Here is a 22027-nt window from a genome sequence, read left to right on the forward strand (position 1 = left end):
TGAGCCTGGCCGGGATTTCCAAAAAAGCATCTTGGCAGCGGGTCGTGTATTTGTTCCACTGTAAATCAGAGGGGTGATTAGTTGCTTGTGGCAAATAGGTTTCAGATTCTGTGTGACTGATCCAGGGTCTGTTTGGTGACCTCAACCCAGGAGTTATGTGAGGTCATCTGACCGGCCTGCAGGAAGACTGGCAGGCTGATACCTGCGGCAGATGCAGCATGGCCCTCTGCCCGGGAGACGCTCTGTGCATGTCTCCGGTGTCTCGTGTCACTGCAAAACACACAGAGGAGCCAAGTGCACTCCGATGACCTCAACATAACCTGACCGCATGAAAATGACAGTGCACCAAAATGTTAAATTTGGACTGTGTGATCCAAGGGTCTGAGAGACTTTACCTCTGCTGCACAAATCAACGAAGAAACGCGATGTTTCATTAATTAAGGAAATTCCCGGTCATAATTGCACACACAGATGTTCACTGATCTGTGCTGGACCAGTCCTGTGTGTGTGTGTGTGTGTGTGTGTGTGTGTGTGTGTGTATAAGTGCGAGTGTGAACGCTTATCTTCGAAACAAACAGAGAGAAGAAACGGAAAAGTACAACTGAACCAATAATGCCAGAGTTGCACAGTTTGGGGGAATCTGTCCCTCAGAGGGACGATTGCGAAGCCACAAGTTATGTGATAAAACTCCATCTTCTGCCAAGCCCCTTAAACATACTATAAATCATACAGGAGATGCTCGAAGAATGAACTTCCAGACACATGAGTCATGGACAAACTGGAGGAAGGAGAGAAAGCCTGCTCCACTTTGGATTCCCTCCCTCTCTTCCTCCTAAATAACAAAGCAATGGTCATAAGCATCTACCTTATCCTTCCCTCGGAGAGAGAGGGACGACAAGTAACTCTGTTTACCAGTTAATATAGTTCCTGTATCAGGTTATGGATAAATTGCATTGTGTTCTGGGTCACAAGATATTTAAAAATCTTAAGATGTAAATATTATATTTAAAATGTAAACCTCATTAAAATATTTTATAATATATAAAGTATACTTTGTCTACTGATGTCGTTATTTCTCTATGTGTGACTTTACAGTGGTAGATCTATTTCTGTAAATTAAGGCAACAAAAGGGCCACAATTTACAGGGGAGGGGGCGGAAAATTGTTCCTTGTTCCTTGTTCAAGCACATTATTTATTTAAACAAAGATTATAAAATAAAAACACATTGTCATATTAATTGCTAGTGAGTGATTAGTTTATTTATTTTTTAAACTAACAGGAGAGGGGAGGGCACTTCAAGGGCCAATCAGATCAGAGTCCCCCTTGGCTTGGCTCTGGCTATTTTCTCTCTCTTTGTCACAGACCATTACAACAGGAATGAGTTGACTTGGGACTCGTACGCTGAACAGTGACAAACTCACTCTGTTGCATTTAGCCGGCTACACATTCAAGATGTTAAAGAAAACACTGCTGTCGTAGCTCAGCTGCACTGACTGACGTTTTGGTTGAGTATAGGCAGGACGTCACGCAGGATCTTAAGATCTCGACGTTTTATGGCCCGGTAAAGCTGCGATGACTAATGTGTTCATATTACAGAGCAACATCAGCATTCGCCTGGAGTCATGTTTTTGGCAAACATTCACGGTCGGAGAGAGAGAAAAAAGAAAAGGGTTAAAACAGTGGTTTTCTTTCATGTTTCCCTTTGGAAGCTGAAGTAGAAAAAGGATTCAGTGCAATACATCAGAACCTTCTCACAGCAGACACTTTGTCTTTTTGCAAAGGCGTGCAGCAGGAGAGACTGTTATTGGCTACACCTGCGTTAGACAAGTCCAAATGCTGGCTTTGCTTGCAAATCAAAAAAAAATGCTGCATGCCGCTCCAACATTTAGGTAAAAGAAATGTGCGATTTTATTGTTTCCAGGTAGTCCAGGAATGTCACCTTAACTGCATCATCATTGTTGGAAAAAAAGATATTTGCTATTTTATCAGAATCACCTAAAGAAAGAGTCCAGTGTATAACTTTCTGGTCTGCTGTCATAACTGCAGTCTTGTCAAGAGAAGCTCAATAAGGATTACACTTGACTATGAGAGTTGAGTGATTGCACTCGACTCTCCAAGGTTCTTGCAAAGCAGAGCCACGATAAAGCCAGGGCGGGTTTTAAAAGGCCCATGAAGCCTAGTCAGGAACCAGAAATTATGCCAGATCCTCCAAATCCCACAGCCCTGGGAGACAGATGTGCTCCTAATTCTGGCTCTCACTTCAATGAGCGCTTTGAAATCCCCCCCCCCCACTTGTGTATGTGAGGCGTTGATAGCTGTGAGCAACAGCCTGGCCTGATTTTGTCAGGTGGGATAACTCGCTCGCTCTGTAAGTGCCTGAGCATACCAGCGTTTATCCATCAGCCGGCTGGGGGCAGGCCTCCCTCTGGCAGTAAATCACACGTTATCAGTATTAAGACTTCAGGGAACATCACTGTGGAGGTAATGTGTAACAGAGGCAGTGACAGAGAGAGAGTGGAGAGCATAGGCTGTCTATGGCGGAGGCGGTAGAAAACAGAACGAGTGTTTTGTTGCATGGAAACCTTTCACAGATCCTGCACAGCCTCAGTGGTGAGAGAGGCGGACAGCACCGAGGAGGGTCCGTCCAGCAGCTCTTCAAGGTACACGTGCAGGAGGATTCTTCCTCTTTAGAAACAGCAAGCATGTGTTGGACCCGCTGCATTTTTAACATGTGAGTGTTCCCAGACATAAACCTTGCAAAAATAAAGAAATGTATGTTGTGTATTATGTGTTGCTTGGAAGGAGAACGATAACTTCATCTGGGCTCAAAGCGCTGCCCCCCTGGACACAGCAGGGGCAGGAGAGAAGAAATGGCCGCATATTTTAGAGCAGGACAAAATGGTGAAAAGCCCAGTTTTATCCATTGCATTGTCCAATTAGTGCATTCGTCATCTATGAGGGGCCATTCAGCATCTGGCCTAAGGACACTTCGGCATGGGCTGGGAATCAAGCCGCTGACCTTGTGGTTAGGGGACGACCTCTCTACGCCCTCAGCCACAGCCACTGGATCTTAAATTGCCGACCATCAGGAGACATTAGCGACCACCAGCAGATGTTAGGGACATATGATCAGTTGTATAACTTTGTGTAATCGGGTGTTTCACTCTCTTCTCAGGTCGGCCCACCACAGGCTGATCAGACCTGGGTGTGTGTCCCCTACATCTCAGGGACCAGTTGGGGTCTTTCCTCCTCATCCAGAGCCATCGTCTGCTGTGTGCTGCAACCCCCTGGTTTTTCTTTTATGGGTCTAGGCTTCACCGTGGATTACTCGCTCTTTGAGAAATCTGATGGTGGATGTTGAGAAAAACACATATCTCAAGCATTTAAGGACTGATCTATTTTTGGAAAGATGGGCCCCTGTAACTGAATATTTTAAACTGAAAAATGATGCAGAGTTCTACTGACATAATTGAAATTAGGCCGAATACGACATCCATCTTCAGGAAAAAATATGTAACCACTTAAGTTATTCTCACTTTCGGGAATTTTCAGTGTCATTTTTTTTCCCTTCCATCTTTTGTTTTGTCATTACTCTTTCTCCCCTGGCACTGGCACGATATAAGGCATTTATTTCACAGCACTTTGTTTCAATGACAACAGCGGCTCTGATTGTGAAATGCACAATTGTTAGTGTTTTTTTAAAATTTAAAATTAAAAAAGCAAGTATTCTGGCCTCCTCACTGTGCCAATGTGGCCTCAAAGATTCAAATCACACTTATATATTCTGGTTTTCAGGAAGTGCAAACCTAAAGCCTGCATCATACACGGTGAAGAGGTGCAAATCATAAGGACTTTTAAGAACCATAGGAGCAGTGTTTGACCCATAACTTAAGTTGATGCAAACACTGGTCACATGGTCAAGCAGGGAGACCGAAGAAATCACTTGTTCAGGACCCTTGATGCTTTTGGTCTGTGAGAACATTTTATGCACTATTACTTATTTGCCATCTGGTAAAATAAACCTGTATTCTAAGTCCTTCATTCCTTATGTTGTCAGGCTACTACATGCTTGTTGATTGTTGTTGTTGTTGATTTGTCCACTAGTCTGTGGCATGTTGATGTCCGATTGCGGCTGCTAATTGGTTTATTCGAATCAATCAAGGGGTACACAGTCTAAAAAATTGTTCTTCTGGGATTATTAAATTGGCTAAATCTGAATCTGCATTTGACTGAACGAGGTGCACGGACATTCAATCCCTAAGAGGTGTTGCATTACTTGGGCAATACAACTAGTGTGGTCCTAGAGGAAGATGAGTAACAATCTTTCACTCACATCTGGAAGACATCACAAGAAACTGGTTTGATACAAACACCCACATGGACAATGGTTAGAAATACAGTAGTACACACATACGGGATGGAAAATATTACTTATTGTTTAGAGTGAAAGATGTATTTACCAGATAATGTGAAACAATGTATAAGGCTGAGAGATAAAGACATAACACTATTATCAATATAAATTATTGAATAAAGAATCCTGATAAAGGTTAGATGCACTGAAAAGTGTCGGATTTAAAAATGTAAAACCCTTTACAGTTGTTTCTTATTTCCTTTTCGTAATGCTTTTTTTTTTTTCAAGCAGCAAAGACTAAAGTTGGGGGAAAAAAGAAAGATTTTCCTCTTCCCAGTGAAAAACAGATTTTTTTAAACCTGAACACAAGGAGAAAGTGAAGCAGAGGAGACACTTCATCAGTCTCACAGATTTCCATCTGATATCACTTTCATATTCATGGACATTGTAATAAAGAAATTTTGAATAATAACGTGTTCAGTAATTTATTAGGATGTAAAAACGATGACATGTTTTGAGAGAATCTAAGGGGATGAAGGAGGCAGATCCGATTTTATGGACGTGTGCAGTTTTCTAAACCACGTTCCCTGAGCATGTCAGAGCAGTACAGATATCGTGGACTGCAGAATCCATACAGGTTGCAAGATTGATAACCCCGGAAAGAAGAGGGAATCAAATCAGAAGTCACACTGTGGATGTTAAGGGAAACAAGGTTACAGGAGCTCAGAGATGTTTTACTCTGACGACTGATATTTTAAAACTGATTTTAAACCCAAACGCCTGCAGGGCTGGGGAGCTGCACACTGCACACTCATGTTGGTGAGGTTCTGGTTTTGAAGAAAAACATGGCTCATAACTCGGATGCTGGACGTGCGGCTTCTCTCTCGGCTCTTTCCACAACTTTAAAGGCAACAATGCTCCGAGGAGCTGAAACGTTATCGTCTGAAATGTCAGCAAGCTTGAGATTGGTGGTTTACACAATTTAGAGATACTCTTATTCCAATCTGGCAGAGAAGACACTTGATTAGACTTGATTTTTCAAAGAATGTATAAACAATGGAACTTCTTTTTTTCTATACAGGCGCCATGAGAAAAGCAGCAATCTGTTGGCGAGACTGTGGAGAGATAGGTCCAGGGGTTAAAGTCTAAAATATTTCTACAGCAATACACAATTAAATCCTGGTCAGCCTGAGTGTGAAAGTTAAAAATTATAAATAAGCTTTAGAAACAACAGGGTTTTGGATGAGAAGTAAATGTGAGAATGGAATAAAAGGGTTTCTGCGAGTTTCAAGTACGACAGATATGAAGAAATATCATAGTCCCAGATATATCTCCACTTCCCTATAACTGGAGATAAGGTGAAGAAGCCTAGTGCAGAATAACCACTAATAAGTTATCCCTCAAACTATAGACAGAGACAGTATGTATCTATAATCCTTCCCACAGCAAAGTTGAGTATAGAGATAAATTCTGAGCCAGGCTCTAGACTAAGACATCAGTTTCACATTTGTCTAGTTTTTGTCTAGTTTTTGTCTAGCAAACATCTGTTTTTTTCTCTAGAAAAAAGGAAAAACCTATTTTAAAGTGCAACGTAAAAAACATTGAACTGAGCATTGAGATATTAAAACCTACTTTAGGCCATAATATTTGAATTTATCAAAAAGGCTTTTAAAGTTTTAATTAAGTCATTTATTATTAATCATTCATAGCAACTCTTCGGGAACGACAGAAAACCATCTAACAGTGAAGTGATTTCTCAATATACTGAGTGAGTCTATCTGACGTCGATCGTCTCACTGTCATGTGGGACCTGTCTTCGTTGTCAATTGGAATCTTTCTACTAGGGACTCGAATATAAGTATAAAATGCCATAAAAATTATAAAAAATACACAGAAAACGCAAAAATGTATTTAAATGAGAAGATAGGAATATAAATGTGTTTGATCCCAGACACGAGAATCTGTGTGCTGAATTTCACACAATTTTTTCCCATAAATGAGATGGTAATAGAAATAGCTAAGACAAATATTGAGTCTTACAGTGAAAATAGTGCACGCTCATGTCCATTTATCTTCATTTGTACATAAAAATCATGTTTTATACACAATACGTTCACATCCAAGACAGAATTTCATCCACAAAATGGTGTTAAAAAAGGAATGTACAAAGAATTTGATAAGTTTGTGATCAGCAATTATACCTGAACATGATGTGATAACCGAAACTAATTGTGTCTATGGTCCAGATGGTTGGCGACATTACATTAGGTTTTTAAGTCGACCAGGATGAACCAGTTACACATTGCGTAACTTTTTGGTGTCAATGTTTCGGTCTTAAATGTTTTCTGTTTGACGGATAAATTAAATTGTGGCGGATTTAAAAAGTAAAAGACTTAAAATGTACATTTATAAAACAAGGCTTGATTCAAAGGAGAAATCGGTCATCACAGTGAAATGGCGACCGTGCCAGTCTGATCAGGAGAACAAAAATAAAAACTGGAAAATCAATTTAAGCTCAGAATGTCCTCTTAATGTGGGATGCGTTATTCATTTATGACATTAATCCCATTGGAACACATTTAGAATTGGTACAAATGGAAGGAATGTATGGGCAGGGGGAATAAAGCACTGATGGTCAAAATGAGGGACTACTTTTTCCAGAAACACCCACTTATCAGTGTTGTGATCGACTGTATCTGTGGGATTTTGTCTGAGTGGATTAATAGCCCCCTGCTTTCAAACATGGCTCATGTTTGCAACCCCCAGGTTTAGACAGCAACATCTATTTCACACTCGTACTATGCACTTCCCCTCCACTCTGACATGGTTAAAATCATTACCACGTGTGATATTAATTCCAGAGAGATCTCATGGACTAGACAGCGACTGGATCCACGAGCACAGGAGCTGCCACCGGTGCGGCAGGAGGAGACGCTTTGCCTTTGTACCCCAACGACAGGATGTGTTTCTGGAGGTGTGTGATCCACTGCTCCTGGACAGACAGAGGGCCGTGGAACACCTCTTCACAGAACCTGGGCAGCAGGACAGACAGATTTCATCCAAACTGAAGCACAACACGATCAGTGTTCACTACATATCTATGTAATTCAAATATTTATTTAAGGGAATTGTGACTCATAGTTTTCTTGTGGTGACACAATGTAGTTTTGTTACCTCTGTCCATTTGATTTTCAGCATGATTATACAAAATCTACTGAACGGATTGTCATGATTGGTGCAGGGATGGGACACAGGTCAAGAAAGAATACATTAAATTCTGGACAGAGATAGAGCCCTTGGTGGAGGTATACACACGACTGAGTGCCATTCTATTTACTACTTCAGTACCTTGAAGGTTGTTAAAATCATGTTTTAATGATTATAGCAAAGATTGCTAATCATGGAAAGGCTAAAAAATGCAACCTATGGATGGAAGGGGAGGGATGTTATCCCCAAAACACATAAACACACACGGCCTGACAACTGCTAGAAGCCGACTTCTACGTGACTAGCTCGCTAACTTCTGGCTATTGTCTCTGCTTCAGGGTGTAGGCAGGCAGGTCAGTAAGTGACATACTGGTACACCTGCGACCTGCCATGTTTATCACCGTCCTGTGAGGGCCAAATGTGTTTCAGAACCAACGCTGCTTTTAAAACCACAGTCTGACTTTGTTATATCCATTTTGTATCTTTTTTTGAAATCTTCAAGTCCAACATGAGAAGTTTTTTTATGGAGATATAAGGAATCATTTTATCCAGATAATTCAGCTCGATATACGGTATGAACCTCCCCTACACACAGTAAAAATAAAGGTCTGAGAGATTGACCAATGTAGTTGACAAATCAAGCTGCTGACAAGCTCACTGCATGTGCTGATGGACTTGTCTTGACATCGTGAAGGACTTTTATTTTTCACTTAATACAAAACAGGGACAGTGTCGTTTTGAGCTTGATAGACTGACCTGCACTTGAGTGAGTAGATTTTGCCGACCAGCTTAACCAGTGGAGTGAGCGGAGGCTTTGGCAGCATAGCAGGGATGCTGCCAGTCCGTGGTGGCTGCTGGGAGTTTTTGTCCCGACTTTGCCCCCCCCTGGCCGCTATGTGTTTGGGCGGATGGACCCCTGCAATTTCACAGAGAGCGATTACAGTGATGTGGGAAAAAAAGTAGGAATGTTTGTACTATCTACAGTAAATCTGTATCCGTTGATATTCAAGAGCCTTTCTTTTCTCACCCCTTGGTGAGCGCACACCAGGGTTGCTGTGGCCTGCAAGTGTCCGTGTGTGGCCTTGGGTTTGTCTGGATGAGCCGGCCATGACGCCCAGGTTCTCCCTGCCCGCCCTGGGCTCCAGCTTCAAGCTGCCTGGCACAGAGTCGGAGTCTGGGGACAGAGGGGGCGAACCACCGGGCTTATGGACCTGAAAGAAAAAGAACGTGTTGTAAATGAGTATGTATTAGATACATCTGTGGATGTGTCCAAGTCTGACTGGGAACTACTTATTCTACAACATATTTTAGAGCTCAGCTCACCTTCTTGATGTACAGGTCGCCTGAACGGTAGCGGCGGGTTATTGCCGCCACTTTGACTGGGTCTCTCCGGATCAACTCACTGAGGAGCTCGATTGGCGAAGTTGCTCCGTCTGCCTTCCATTCAATGATTCCCAGCTGTCGGAGGTGGGCCCGCGCATGACTGGCCAGGGCCTTGCGGTTTTCAAAATTAAACCCACAAAGCTCACAGGATGCGTCTGACACAAAGAAGATGAGACACTTTTTGGACGAGTATTTTTAGACGAGTATTAGTCATCTATTACCAATTTAGTGAGATTCACAAATCATTTTGCCATGTTGGAAATACATAAATATGGACATTTATGGTACACTCCCCTCTAATGAACTGGCTTAATCCACAACTGCCTTCAGGGATTTCAGCTGTAACACAATGCCATGAAATGAGGATCTGCATTTTGGTGCAAATACTTAGAAACAGCTATAGATAGTTAGAAAAGACAGTTGAGTAATGGCAAGAGTCTGTTTTTCTGCATTCTGGGGTCTCATGGGGCAAAACCTATACAGTCAAGTCTGAGTTATTTAAGGAGATGACTGGTGTTGACTTCTTATTTTCCAACTGCATTTTCCTATCTGTTGCACTCTGCCAAAAACAGAGTTAAATTAATTTTCTAAGGCTCAGTAATTTCCTCAGACTGCTGCACAGATTTGACCGGGCATCAGATGCCACGTATGGACATTTTCACATCGGATAATAAACTTCAGACAACACTGGTGCGAGCGTTAATACCGGACATTTAACAAGAACAGATGTGTGTTGGCTCTCTGCAACGTTCACTGAGCGAGACCTGCAACATTGGATTTTACTGTGGGAAACCTCGGATTCTTCTGCTGCACTTCAAGTTGTGTGCAGTGTTTGATTACCTCAACTCTGACAGTCCACTTTTCAACACAACATAAAAGGCTTTAAGGAGCTTTGTGCTGTTGCTACATTGTAAAGTGCAGAACACCCTGCACTGGTCTCTCTCTCTCTCTCTCTCTCTCTCTCAAACTAGAGTGAGCATACCCAAACTGTCAGGAACCACCTGAACCCACTGGGAAAGATCAGGTTCATCCAATAAAGGTGACCGGAGTCGCACACTTTCTAACACACTGACCTGTGTGTTGTAAAGATAGTAGAGGCGCAAAATATCCAACGCTGTGATAATGTTTTAACACCAAATCCTCATCATCCTTGTCTGTCAGCTCCCATCTCCTCTGTGATAAGACTGTTACTCTGTGAGGTGACTCTGCTGCCGCGTGGAGCAGATAGTGTCAGACTGAATATAGATAATTAGTAGCGTGGGTGCTACCACTGATACACACAAGTGAGGCAGACGCTATGGCTGGTGGGCGAGTGACAGAAGGTATAAGCCTGGACACCTGTAACACAGACTACAGCAGGAGGTGTCCACTCACACATTCTTGGAGCTCTAGTGAGTATTTATGGTACCAGGACAGGATACTACAGGATTGATTCAGTGCCCGTGTATGCCGGTCTACTTGTCATTTCACCCGTGCGTCATTTCTTAAAAACAAATTGACCACAATGCAAGAAGACACTTTGTTCGCTGGAATATGACAGAAATAATTAATCTACTGCTTTACAGAGCTGCATGTCTTACCATTAAACAAGGCCGCACTCTTGCCAGGCGGAGATTTCTCTTTCATGGAGTAGTCAAGAGGTGAGGTGCAGGGGTTGGAGGCTGGCTCCTTGGACTGGGGGCGCTCCGGGGCCTTTTTGGAGGCTTGAGGCCTCCACCTGGCTTTGCCTGAACCTTTAAGGCCCTCTTCACCCCGCAACATGACCTCTCTGAGGAGGTCGATGGGCGACGTTCTGATCGACCAGGTGAGGCCCAGCTGCCGCAGATGGGCGCGGACGTGGCAGGACAGGGCTTTGCGGGTGTCAAACAGCTGGCCGCAGAAGTCACAGAGGACTGTAGGTGGGGATTGGGCGTCTGAGGACATACAGAGAGGAGACGTTCATGTGCAAACCCAAACAAACGGTTGGAAAAAGAAGTGTGTTGGAGCATGAATTCAAATGCTTTACCTGCACTCAAAGTTCTTGCAGCAACAAGAGCCTGGGGCGACTTCTGAGGAGAGATGCTGAGAGTGTTGGGTATCTCCGATGGAGCTGATACCTCAATCTCCTCAGGCTCGGGCTTCAGCTTTCTGAGGAGGGGGTCCACCGCTAGCCGGAAGCCTTTCTTTGCCTTGGGGGCCTTATTAACCAGAGGTGGAGGAGAGTGAAGGCTCTTTCCAGGGCGCTGTGACAGGCTCAAAGCTGGAGACAGAGCTGGGGACAGAGGACAGGCTGGGGATGCTGATGGCACCGATGAAGAGCTGGATGCACTGTTGGGTTTGGGGGGGTGCACAGCTTCTAACATGCCACTGCTGACCAGCTCCTGGATGGTGTCAATTGCAGAGTTTTTCCCCATCAATTCAGTCATCCCCAGCTGACGCAGGTGAGAGCGAGCGTGGCTGCCCAGGCCTTTACGATTCTCAAACTCCTCCCCACACAGAATGCAGGTGTACTCTTTCGACGTTTTGGGACGTTTGCCTGGGGGAGCTGCTGTAGGAGAGGTCAGCTCAGAGGGACGCTTGGAGGAGGAACTGGAGGCCCGGTTCCTGGTGAGCAGCTCCTGCTGGTCAGGGCTGATTGGCTTCAGGTCCTCCTCCTCCATAATCCGGTAGAGAAAATCAATTGCGCTGCCCTTAATCTCGCTGTCGGGGATTCCAATCTGACGTATATGGGCCCGAGCATGACTAGACAGGCCCTTGCGTGTCTCATACCAACAGCCACAAAGCTGGCAGACGTAGACTTCATCAGGGGTGTCAGAGGCTGCAGGAGGGAGGAAAATGATGGAAGAGAAGTACCATGTCAGCAGGAGTGTACGGAGGACCTGATATTTACATCCATCCTGACAGATCTGATCACGATTAAAAGGCATTAAGTTCACAGGGCATTCAAATGGGTCCTGAATGTAACTCATGTGACCATTTTGATCGGATCTCACTTCCCTGCTCTAAACACAGACATACAAACAAAATCAATGTACGGACACTGAGAAGCTTCAAAATATGGTCAAACTGTAGCAGGTATGTGACCTTAGATGAAATTGTGTTCACACAGCTGAACAAAATGTGGCCACATGCACCTCGGACCACCTCTGAGTGATCGGATCACAGGACACATTTAAGTGCGTTGACCACTGGAGATTGTATCACAATTGTATCAGGATGGATCTTGATACCAGGTCTGAACACGGTCTGAGATGTACTTGATTCAAATGGAAATGTTACATCTACAGCCATATATTTACACTTAATTCGATATTTAAAGTGGTCTTCCCCAGAGAGCTACTCACCTCGCTACTTACAACATTTCTTTAAGACAATTAATCAGAATTCAGCCATACCCAAGGTGATAGGGGCATCGGTCTCCAGCGGTGCCCACAGTGGCTTGGTTGGGGTTTGGGGCTCTGTGGAGCTGCTGCCTTCGGAGAGCTTGTGAGCAGAAGGAGATGACGGCAGGACAGTGGCTGCTGACTCTTTAGATCGAACCGGAGATCCCTGATGATCCATCGTGTGGGGAGACGTCATGACTCTGACCCGTGGCTTGCTAGAGGGACCTTTGTCCTCCAGTTTTGAGGGAGTCCTTGACTCCTGCTGGCTGGTTTTCTTGAGGGGGCTCGGCTCAGGAGTGGAGGAGTCTGCTTTGAACCTGGGTAAGGAGCCGCCGCTCTCCTCCATCAGCGTGTAGAGGAGCTCGATGGGAGCTCCGCTGCTTTCTGACAACGTCACGCCGAGCTGCCGCAGATGGAGGCGGGCGTGGCTGGACAGACCTCGTCGTGTCTCGAAGTATGTTCCACAGAATTCACATATGACCGTTGCTGTGGGGAAGGGCAGATGGCAGGTTGTCACCACAAATTGCGTCTCCAGTAAAGAAATAGCCGGTGTCTCTTTTTCTTGGATGTTCTGCTAATACTGTATAATATCATAATTTCCTTGTGTTTATATCGTCTGTTTTCTTTTACTTTCTCCTTCACTGCAGCAACGGAGCCAATTTCCTTATTGCGGGACTAATACGGGATTATCTCATTTTATCCTATCTTAACTTCAAATGTGCAGCACATCTCTATCACACTTGTTGAGATCAATTTTCTGTAAAATAAGATGAAGCCCCGAGGAGTGAATGTTAGTCAGTGTCTGTCGTATCAATCCGGCGGATCTATTATCGATCTCGTGGATCAATAATATACTTGAGCCAGTGAAATGCACAATAACAAGCTCAATATGAAATGGCCAATAATTACCCTCGCTAAGAAGGTTATGTTTTCACCCCTGTCCATTCACCCCTTGTTGGTTGTTTTGCATGTTTGTTTGATTTCCTCGGAACTTGGTGGAAGGATGCGAAAAGGGTCATGGAATAACCTATTCAAATGTTGGTGTGGATCCAGAGCAGGGGGCAGATCCTGTAATTTGTTTCTCCTTCTTTAACAAAGAAAAACATTGCCTTTTTTCAAAGGTTTTACTGTTTTCCCAGGTAGTAATTCATCAAAATAGAAATCAGGTAAGTTTAGTGAACTGATATCTATGACTGTGTGAGACTCGGTGCAGCTTGATTGAATTAAAGGGGACTGGCTTCAAAAGAAATCAATCACCTAAAAATACTACAATTAAGATCTAATGACGGAGGTGTTCTCATGAATGAGTGCCCACCTCTTACCTTGTGCATCAGTGGCCGCAGACATGTTAAATGAGATGATTGACTTCCTGCAGATCCTGTGAGATACAAGATAAAGAATTCACTGATCAGTCCACTTAGAAAATGACAGAAGAAATAACGCTACTGCTGTTGTCAGGGACTTATGGATTTACAGTTGTCAAGCCTTTCAAAATAAAAGATAGGAGTGAAAATGACTTCTACAAACACAGTCTGAGGCAGAAATAGATACAATGAAGTCCAACATAGTTGCTGTGAGTTTAAGTATCCGTTCGTATCTTTCTGTAAAGCTGGAGGCTGCAGCTTTTCACTGTTAAACTTCATTAGTCATGATTCTACGGTTTGTTTTTAACAACTTTTAAAGTCAGTAAGTTCATGGTAAACTGTAGAAAAAGTGGCTTAATCTAACATTTGACAGCTAACTAAGCTTCCTCTCTTTCACCCCTTTGTATTTATTCCAGAAGCATGCTAACGTTAGCTTCATGCTAGCCCGGATTACAGTTCATATGAGAAATATAAAATAAGTACAAACACTGAGCTGTCGATTAGATAATACACTTGAATGATCAGTTAGTGAAGTAGAAGTAGATTTACCTAAAAGCCTGATCAGACTGTCTCAAAACATAACATCAGCTTCACACAAGGACTAGCTTAGCGGAAGTAGCGCTAGGGGCACATTTCCGGTGCTGCTGGTCTTTCATAATAAAAGCTCTGAAGATTTATCAGCATTGGAGTGTCAGGGGATCGCATGCGCCCTCTAGTGACTCTCCAGAAAAAGGCCAACTCATATTCTCCAAAGAAAACGTTGTGATTAAAAACATTAATAAAACTTAATATATATCATTCAATTTCAAGACGACATCAAATTGATTTTAATATGAGATCAAATAAATAAAATCACAAAAAATATAAACAGTAAATCCGTGTAAAATAAATTAAGAAAACACAGAGGGAAATCATGATGTGCTCTCGTTTCATGATATATATCCCCACACTTATCTCCTGTATAATGTCCAATTCATATTAGTAGTATCACTCTTTTCCTATTTTATTTTTCAGTGATTAATAACTATTCACTCAAAAGTCAACTTTTTAGTATTATTTAAAAGTAAAACAATAGTTAAGTAAACTGAGTTGTATGTGCATCCATCAACATGAAAAAGCATGGTGAACTATTAAAAATAGCTTCAATAAAAACAAAAATGTACAAAAAGGAAAGTAGTTATTGACAGGTAATTTAAACTTTATAAATAACTGTATGGTGTAGTTATAGCTCTAAAAGAGTGTATTGTACTCTGACAGTTGGAAGTAAACGTGTCACTGTTGAAAGCAATTTTCTGTATCTTAACAATGTGGTTGTGCAGTAAAGCCCATGGGCAATCCTTTTTAATGAGATGAGATTCAACTAAATCTACATGTACTGTTCATGTTTTCTGTTAGATGGACTGTTGACTGGATCATGCTCCTTGTATCCACATATGACTTCATGTTGTGTTTATCTCATCTTCTCCTCCTCAGTCCAGAGAGAGAAAGTTGCTGGCCTCCCACTACGATGTGGAGGTATTTGTTTGTGAGGGGGCGTCGGGAAAGTGCACTGACACTGAGAAATAAAGAAAGGTTGCCAGCAAAATCCCCAAAGATCACCCCTTGGTGCAACAACAACCACTGGAAGAGGTAGAGTACAAACTGTTGGTTTATCAAAACTGAATCTGGAGTGTGCACGAAGAAATATTTTATAATTACATCTACCACATTTCAAAGCCAATCTAAATAATGGCTGTACAGTTTGTGTTTTAAGCGACGGAATAAATACATTTCTTCCACAAATTAAAATCCTCAGAGATTGCAAACTCTCGATCCAGAGAACTTCAACCTAGTCCGATGGCCTGGCTAATTTGTGCATCAAGAGTTCAAATGTCTGAACTTTGATCTTTCAGACATTAATCTGGGAGATTTCATGATGCAAACAAGGGACCAGCACTCATAACAGTTGTGCTTTCACTAACCTTTATAAAAGGATGGTCCAGCCATGGAGTCTAAGAACCAGGGATAGTTAGATAACAGAGCTTCACTGCCACCAAGTGGACTTTCCTCAAAACATATTAGTGTTGGGCATTGCATTGGAAAAGTAGGTCAGAGGTCACTTAAAGGTTCAGTGTGTAAGATTTAGGTGAAAGGGATCTTTTGGCAGAAATTGAATATAAAACAATCCTAGTGATTTTTTTCACAAGTGTGTTACATCTACATTGTACACATTTTTGTTTTCTTTACCCCCTAGAATGTGCCTATAATAGTTAAATACTTGATATTCACATTGGGAGAGGGTCCTCTCTACGAATGGAGCCATCTTTTTTTAACAGTAGCCCACACTGGACAAACTAAAGACCTTTTGAGGTTTTATGAAAACTGACAGCTACCAGGTATTCTCTTCTTTGTTGGGAAGGGGAGGGTGAGGTGAGGGTTACTCATCTGCAACATGCACCTTCACCACTAAATGTCCCTAAATTATACACACTGAACCTTTAAAGTGAAGAATTTTGAATTTAAGTACTTTGAAATTGTGCTTTGATTTAACTCGACAATCTTCAGATCTTTATCCTCTGAGATTCTCTCTTGCAGAGGTCAGTTTTCCATAAGATATAGGAGGGAGCAAAACGTGAAATGGCTTTTCACAATTTAACTGCCGCTGGCTCGGGAGTCAATACATGTGTATAAAATTACACCCCCTTCCCCTCCTTACCCACATACCCTCATACCCCTCAAAGGATAAACAGTATAGACAATGTATGGAGGGATGGAAAATACACATCATTTGATTAGTGATTCGGCGACTCTCATAGGCAGTCATATCATTTTCTGCACATTAATATGGTGTATTTTCTAATGTTGTTAAATGTTTTACATCATTTAGCTAGAGGCTTTAAAAATTATGTTTGAATGAATTATAAAAAATGTTTAATATATATGCTGAACTTGACAAAATGTATATACACCACTGTTTGTTGTGTATTGATTTCGGTGCACCAAACTCTGTGCTTGATGTAAGATCATTTAATTAACAGAATATTTCAATTCATTTAAGTCTCAAACGATTTCTGTGGCTCACCCGGACGGAGAGAGGCAGATGCACAATCAAATCCCAACTCTTATTCTGACGGGGAGTAATTTTGACTTCCGCTCCTGCCTCCTTCTAGCTGTCGCCTCCTCGCTCCTCCTCTCTCTTCTTCTCCTCTCTCCTCCACGGAACCGACACTTCTGCACGACTTCACTGAAACACAGGTGAGTGTGAACCGGACCTTTGAGCCACGCTTCCCCCGGAGAACTTGTCTTATTAACCCGCACAGCTTGGACCGGTGCAGCGGCGGTTCCGGCGGGAACAAAGCCCAGCTCGAAACCAGCCGGTCCGGTGCACGAAGCTAGCTGCGAGCTAACTGGCAGCTAGCTAACCAGGCTCCTCTGTGTGAAAGTGTGTGGGCCTGTTTCTTCTGGTTCGGTCTGTTGTCCGAGGCTCACAGACACACTCCGGGTCACTGACCTGCTCCGTGGAGCTGCAGAGGAACTGGGACCGAGCTTACACAACCCATTGAAACCGACAGAGCAGCGTTAGCCTTTGTCTGCCTCTCACTATGTGTCCATGGCAGATAAAATGAGGATATTTCTCAGTGTGCACTCGATTCACTGCACCGATGAGCCGCAGCCACTTCAAGCTGACTACATTAGTTGGATCAGTGGTGTTTGAATGTCAAACTTCACCATGACTAGCCTAACTGGTTCTCCTGATCGTGGTTATGTAAGCTTCTTAATTCTCTTTTGTTCCGTGCTGCCTCGACATGACTTGCATGTGACTGGACGAGCTGCTCGACCCCGCACCGCAGGATCCGCCTCAGCTTCGACCTCAGGCACTTAACGTCCAAACCTCATGTTTGCTCTTTGGCTGCAGCTTAGAGATGGTTGTGTTATCGCAGCCCCAGACGGTGCCCCCCCCACACCCCCAGGCTCCACCCAGCTGCTGCACTTATCTCACAATGGTCTTTGAGCTGCATGCATTTCTCTTGAGTTACTTATGTTTGTCCCCTCTCACCCTCAGTCTCATTGATCACCACCATGTCTTCGGGAAATGCCATGATCGGGAAGCCTGCCCCAGACTTTAAAGCCACGGCCGTAGTGGATGGGGAGTTCAAGGACATCAAGCTGTCAGACTACAAGGGTAAGTGTTCTACTGAATGTTGGAAGACGCTGGTAGGGGTCCAAGGCACATCTGTCCATTTGTCCGGCGCTGCTTCAGGATTGGGGCAGACCCACACATTAGGCCTGGTTCCCTTTCACTGTGCTCAGGTGTTTCCTTCCTCTCCACTTTCCTCTTGGCCTCATTTACTTTGCACTTTGACCATAAACCTCACCACTAATCAGAAGTTATTAGGTTCGCTCTGGATTTTATGAGGCACGCATTTCCCATAAACACCTGGGGGCGGGTCCATCATTTTGTGTGCATGCAGTTCACCTGCCACACACCCCATGAGACGCATTCAGTACAACAGGGTGGAAGCAGACCCTAATGATTCAGATTCCTGATCTGACACCATTGATAGATTACTAAATAAATGTTTTGTAAGTAAAGAGTGTCAGAGACGTGCAGACACACACACACACTGCAGCCTGGAGAGAAGTTCTTCTTGCAAATGTATTCATTCACACGTTGGCCGGCCTGCCACCACTGCTAAGACAAATCCTAGAGGCAACATGGGACTGGTATTTATGTAGCGCTTTTCCAATTTTGAAAAATAGAAAGAACTATATTTGATTTTATTTCTATCACACCATTCACTGCCTGCACAGGAGTCCGGAACAATATTAGCATCAGAAACCTTGTCCACGGGGACTTCTGCAATGCGCACGGCAGGAGTCAGGGATCGAACCACCACCCTTCTGGTTATCAGATGAACTGATCCATATATGTTAATAAAGGAAAATAAAACCGTTAAAATGAGCACAGACCTGCAACACAATAAAAGGAGAAACAAGTTTGAAAGGTCTGAATTCCCTGTGTGTCTATGATTATATCTGTTTATGTATAGCAAACGGTTGCCACCAAAAGTCTCAGCAAATATGTCTCCACACTTAGTTCCGGTATGCTTCGCGTCGTTAAGTCTGTCCCTGGTTCATGTATGAAATGAATGCCTTTCTAGTCTAAGAACACGGGGAAATTTAAGTATAATGGTTAGTGGCATGAAAATGACCAGTTCTATGGTGTCAGTCTCTGGAAATGTTAATGAAGCAAACCACTCTTTGACTAATCTTTCAAACATGGGACAATGGGGATCAAGGTGGTTGGGTCTTAAAAAAGTTTAGTCCTAAATTTAATTTCAAGTGGCACTAAAAAGGGCTTAAAGTCTTTAACTTAATTTGTTTATAGCGGTAGACTCCCTGTTTATCATTTGTGATGAGTAAAAGCTGTTCAACTTAACCATATTAATTTTAGACCTACTCTGACCCACTTGGTTTCAGATTATTAACATTTATTTTTCAGCCTTCTCCTATGTGATCCCATCAAACTTAATACTTTCCTTGTTTTTCTCCCCCTTGTGCTCTGTAGGGAAGTATGTTGTCTTCTTCTTCTACCCCTTGGACTTCACCTTTGTGTGCCCCACTGAGATTGTGGCTTTCAGCGACAGGGCCGAAGAGTTCCGCAAAATCGGCTGCGAGGTTATCGGCTGCTCCGTAGACTCTCACTTCAGTCACTTGGCATGGTGAGGATCCTCTACAGCTGGAGGGAAATCTCGACTTGAGTTCAACTGTAATTAGTGGGATTAGTGAGATTGTATGCTGTGGGAACATGACTACCTCAGTGGTCCTGAGCCAGCACTTAGGAAATAATAACATTCCCTCTGACATGTGTCAGCAGGTGATTTCAGTGCACTGAAGCTGCTTGTTAAAAACGTTTGTTTTGATACATTTTAACATTTGTATCGTTCTTCCAAATCCTGTCTCCACCAACTCAAAAACAATGCACACAAATATTCTAATCACTGACACCGGAAAAGCTGTTGCAACCTAAGAAAAAGCACAAGGATGCTAGTAAATCGTGTTTAAAACTCGTCTATAGCATTTTAATTTTTTATGAAGGTGTCCTTTAGGGGTAGTGTGCACTAGTACTGATCAGTACTTTGTAGATATCATCCGATCATCAATGACTCGGGGAGGATGTCCATAGTTGACAGTTTTCACAATATGTATGTAGCAGGAGTTCTGTTCTTTGGTTGTATTCTTTTCGGGATTATACTTTTAGTAGAATACTTAATAAGTACACATGTGTTGTATGTCCTGTTATTGTTGCTGCACCATAATACCTACAATGGATTGTTGCTTTTCTAATTAGACTTTAATATGTCACACAGGATCAACACTCCAAGGAAGCAGGGAGGTCTGGGACAGATGAAGATTCCTCTTGTGGCAGATCTCACCAAGTCCATCTCCAGAGACTACGGTGTGCTGAAGGAAGATGATGGCATCGCATATAGGTCAGACCACTTGTCATTTAAATACCGCAACAGCCCAGTTCTCTCTGTCTAGTGTGAGCATGGTAACATGTATTACCTCGGCTCTATGGTTACTATAATGACTAAGTAAGAACTAAAAGTGTTGCGATGTTATAATTTTGTGCATTATTTTAACCTCAGTTTGTGCTTCTCAGGGGTCTGTTTGTGATTGACGACAAGGGCACCTTGAGGCAGATCACCATCAACGACTTGCCTGTGGGACGCTGTGTGGACGAAACTCTGCGTCTGGTCCAGGCCTTCCAGCACACTGACAAACACGGAGAGGGTGAGGAAAACTAATTGATATTTTCAACTTTAGATGTCTTGCACTGCACATTTCACATCTAGCATTTGGATATTTAGGGGGGGGGGGTGTTTTAAGTTTAAAAGGAAATTTTTTTAAATTTCTTTATTCTTGGCTGTTAGACAAACAATGCAGTTTTTAGTCACAACTTGTCCATCCCTTTGTCTTCTCAGCAAGGTTCTACCTATATAGTCCTGTCTATGGGTGTTGACAAACTCAGTCACAGTGGTCCCTGAACACACAGCCAGAAGCAAAACTGAATTGAGTTACTCTGTGTACATGAGACCCTCGGGTAAAGTGGATTCATACCATCCACTGGTTTGTGCTCCTGTCAGTACTACATGTTAGATACCACAGTCTGTTTTTAAAAACTCTTCTCTGAGTGTAGCGCAGTCTCCACCAGCTTGCATGGCGACTAGCAGCAGGTTGGCATAGCTGTACAGCCCATAAACTGTATAAATATGAGATGTCACTGCTGTGTTTCTGTTTAAGCAGAAAATAGATGAAAATTAGCATGTCCACCTGGGTGTCATTGCCAATCAGCTCACTTAATGAAGGTGGAGAGGACCAACTGTTTTAAAGAGCGGGACTAACATGACCGGCAACCAGAGTGCAGCACACAGAGCGACCTCATTATCTGCTCAGGGTGCTATCACTCCATTATATTTTTTCATAGAAAATGTATGTTGACTACTATATTTAAAATCTTGTGTGCGTGTATATTAGAAATAACTATATTCTTTAAGCTACCTGGAGCTACAGGGATCTCACTTTTTCATCTGAACTTGGAGGAAACCTTCCAATTTGCATTGTAATTACCTGTTCATACAAACTGCTTGTCATAGCAAATTCGTCTGACAAGGAGTGTCTGGAGAAGTTAAAGTCCTAGTAGCTGTAAACTGACCTGGAGCGTTCAGCGGATAGACGTGGCTTGCTTTGTTAGTTTACCCTCCTGGGTATTAACACATGTACTTTGTCCTCAGGGTTTGCACATTTTATTGTTTGCCATTGACGCCTTATTTTGCACTTTGTCCCTTCCCCCTCTTCAGTTTGCCCCGCTGGCTGGAAACCTGGTAGTGACACCATCATCCCCGATGTCAACAAGAGCAAAGAGTTCTTCTCCAAGCAGTAAATGTGAAAGTGTCCTTGCTGATTTGTAGCACTTGCCTTCAGATGAGGTGTCCCTGTGAAGCAGTATCTCATGGCGTCCAGTCTAATCTATTACACTCAGCAAAGTTTCTGACCTTGTTGAGGGAAAAATACCTTTGTGGCAACTCTTATCTATGTATTTACAGTTGTTGGGGCGACCACATAGTCTTAAGCACTGAAATAATAGTATTGTTCCTTTTTCAGAAAACTTTCAGATGATTTTCCTTGCCATGAATAATTCCTGTTACATCTTTATTAAAGCACTGGGGAAAAAAATGCACCTGTATTGTCTCGTAAATGTATCTGTGGCACTCAATATATTATGATCATTCCAAATGTGACCTCTAGGTGGTGCCATAGATCTTCCTGAATCACTTCTAGATTGGTGACTAAATTGGAAAATATATTTTTG

At 42.9% G+C, this 22027-nt stretch overlaps 2 protein-coding genes across 3 annotated transcripts; one reads left to right on the forward strand and one right to left on the reverse strand.

Moving 5' to 3' along the window:
* Window positions 1-6401: 6401 nt before the first annotated feature.
* wiza (WIZ zinc finger a) lies at window positions 6402-17169 on the reverse strand. Of its 2 annotated transcripts, none has more exons than XM_061086260.1 (9): window positions 16733-17169; window positions 13630-13685; window positions 12320-12793; window positions 10951-11742; window positions 10526-10858; window positions 8886-9100; window positions 8590-8773; window positions 8319-8478; window positions 6402-7387 (listed from the first exon to the last, which is right to left on the reverse strand). In XM_061086260.1, the coding sequence occupies exons 2-9, from the start codon at window positions 13652-13654 to the stop codon at window positions 7231-7233; spliced, it is 2340 nt and encodes a 779-aa protein (XP_060942243.1). In that variant the 5' UTR covers window positions 13655-13685; window positions 16733-17169; the 3' UTR covers window positions 6402-7230. The 2 variants fall into 2 exon arrangements, with proteins under 2 accessions (XP_060942243.1, XP_060942251.1); XM_061086268.1 differs by lacking the exon at window positions 16733-17169 and adding an exon at window positions 14221-14283.
* On the forward strand, window positions 16806-21895 carry prdx2 (peroxiredoxin 2). Its single transcript, XM_061086278.1, has 6 exons — window positions 16806-16905; window positions 17714-17833; window positions 19220-19373; window positions 20022-20144; window positions 20318-20448; window positions 21516-21895. Exons 2-6 carry the CDS (start codon window positions 17731-17733, stop codon window positions 21596-21598), a joined length of 594 nt encoding a protein of 197 aa, XP_060942261.1. The 5' UTR covers window positions 16806-16905; window positions 17714-17730; the 3' UTR covers window positions 21599-21895.
* The last annotated feature ends 132 nt before the right edge of the window (window positions 21896-22027 follow it).

This window comes from Limanda limanda, chromosome 2, assembly GCF_963576545.1.
Source record: "Limanda limanda chromosome 2, fLimLim1.1, whole genome shotgun sequence".
Classification (NCBI taxonomy): Eukaryota; Metazoa; Chordata; class Actinopteri; order Pleuronectiformes; family Pleuronectidae; genus Limanda; species Limanda limanda.

Bases quoted from the DNA above. Each gene is read 5' to 3' on its own strand.
- wiza (XM_061086260.1), bottom strand. From the start codon at position 13,654: ATGTCTGCGGCCACTGATGCACAAG. The intron at 12,794-13,629 runs GTAAGAGGTGGG...CCTTCCCCACAG, and splicing joins TGCGGCCACTGATGCACAAG to CAACGGTCATATGTGAATTC. The intron at 11,743-12,319 runs GTATGGCTGAAT...TCCCTCCTGCAG, and splicing joins CGATGCCCCTATCACCTTGG to CCTCTGACACCCCTGATGAA.
- prdx2 (XM_061086278.1), top strand. From the start codon at position 17,731: ATGTCTTCGGGAAATGCCATGATCGGGAAGCCTGCCCCAGACTTTAAA. The intron at 19,374-20,021 runs GTGAGGATCCTC...TATGTCACACAG, and splicing joins CACTTCAGTCACTTGGCATG to GATCAACACTCCAAGGAAGC. The intron at 20,145-20,317 runs GTCAGACCACTT...TGTGCTTCTCAG, and splicing joins GATGATGGCATCGCATATAG to GGGTCTGTTTGTGATTGACG.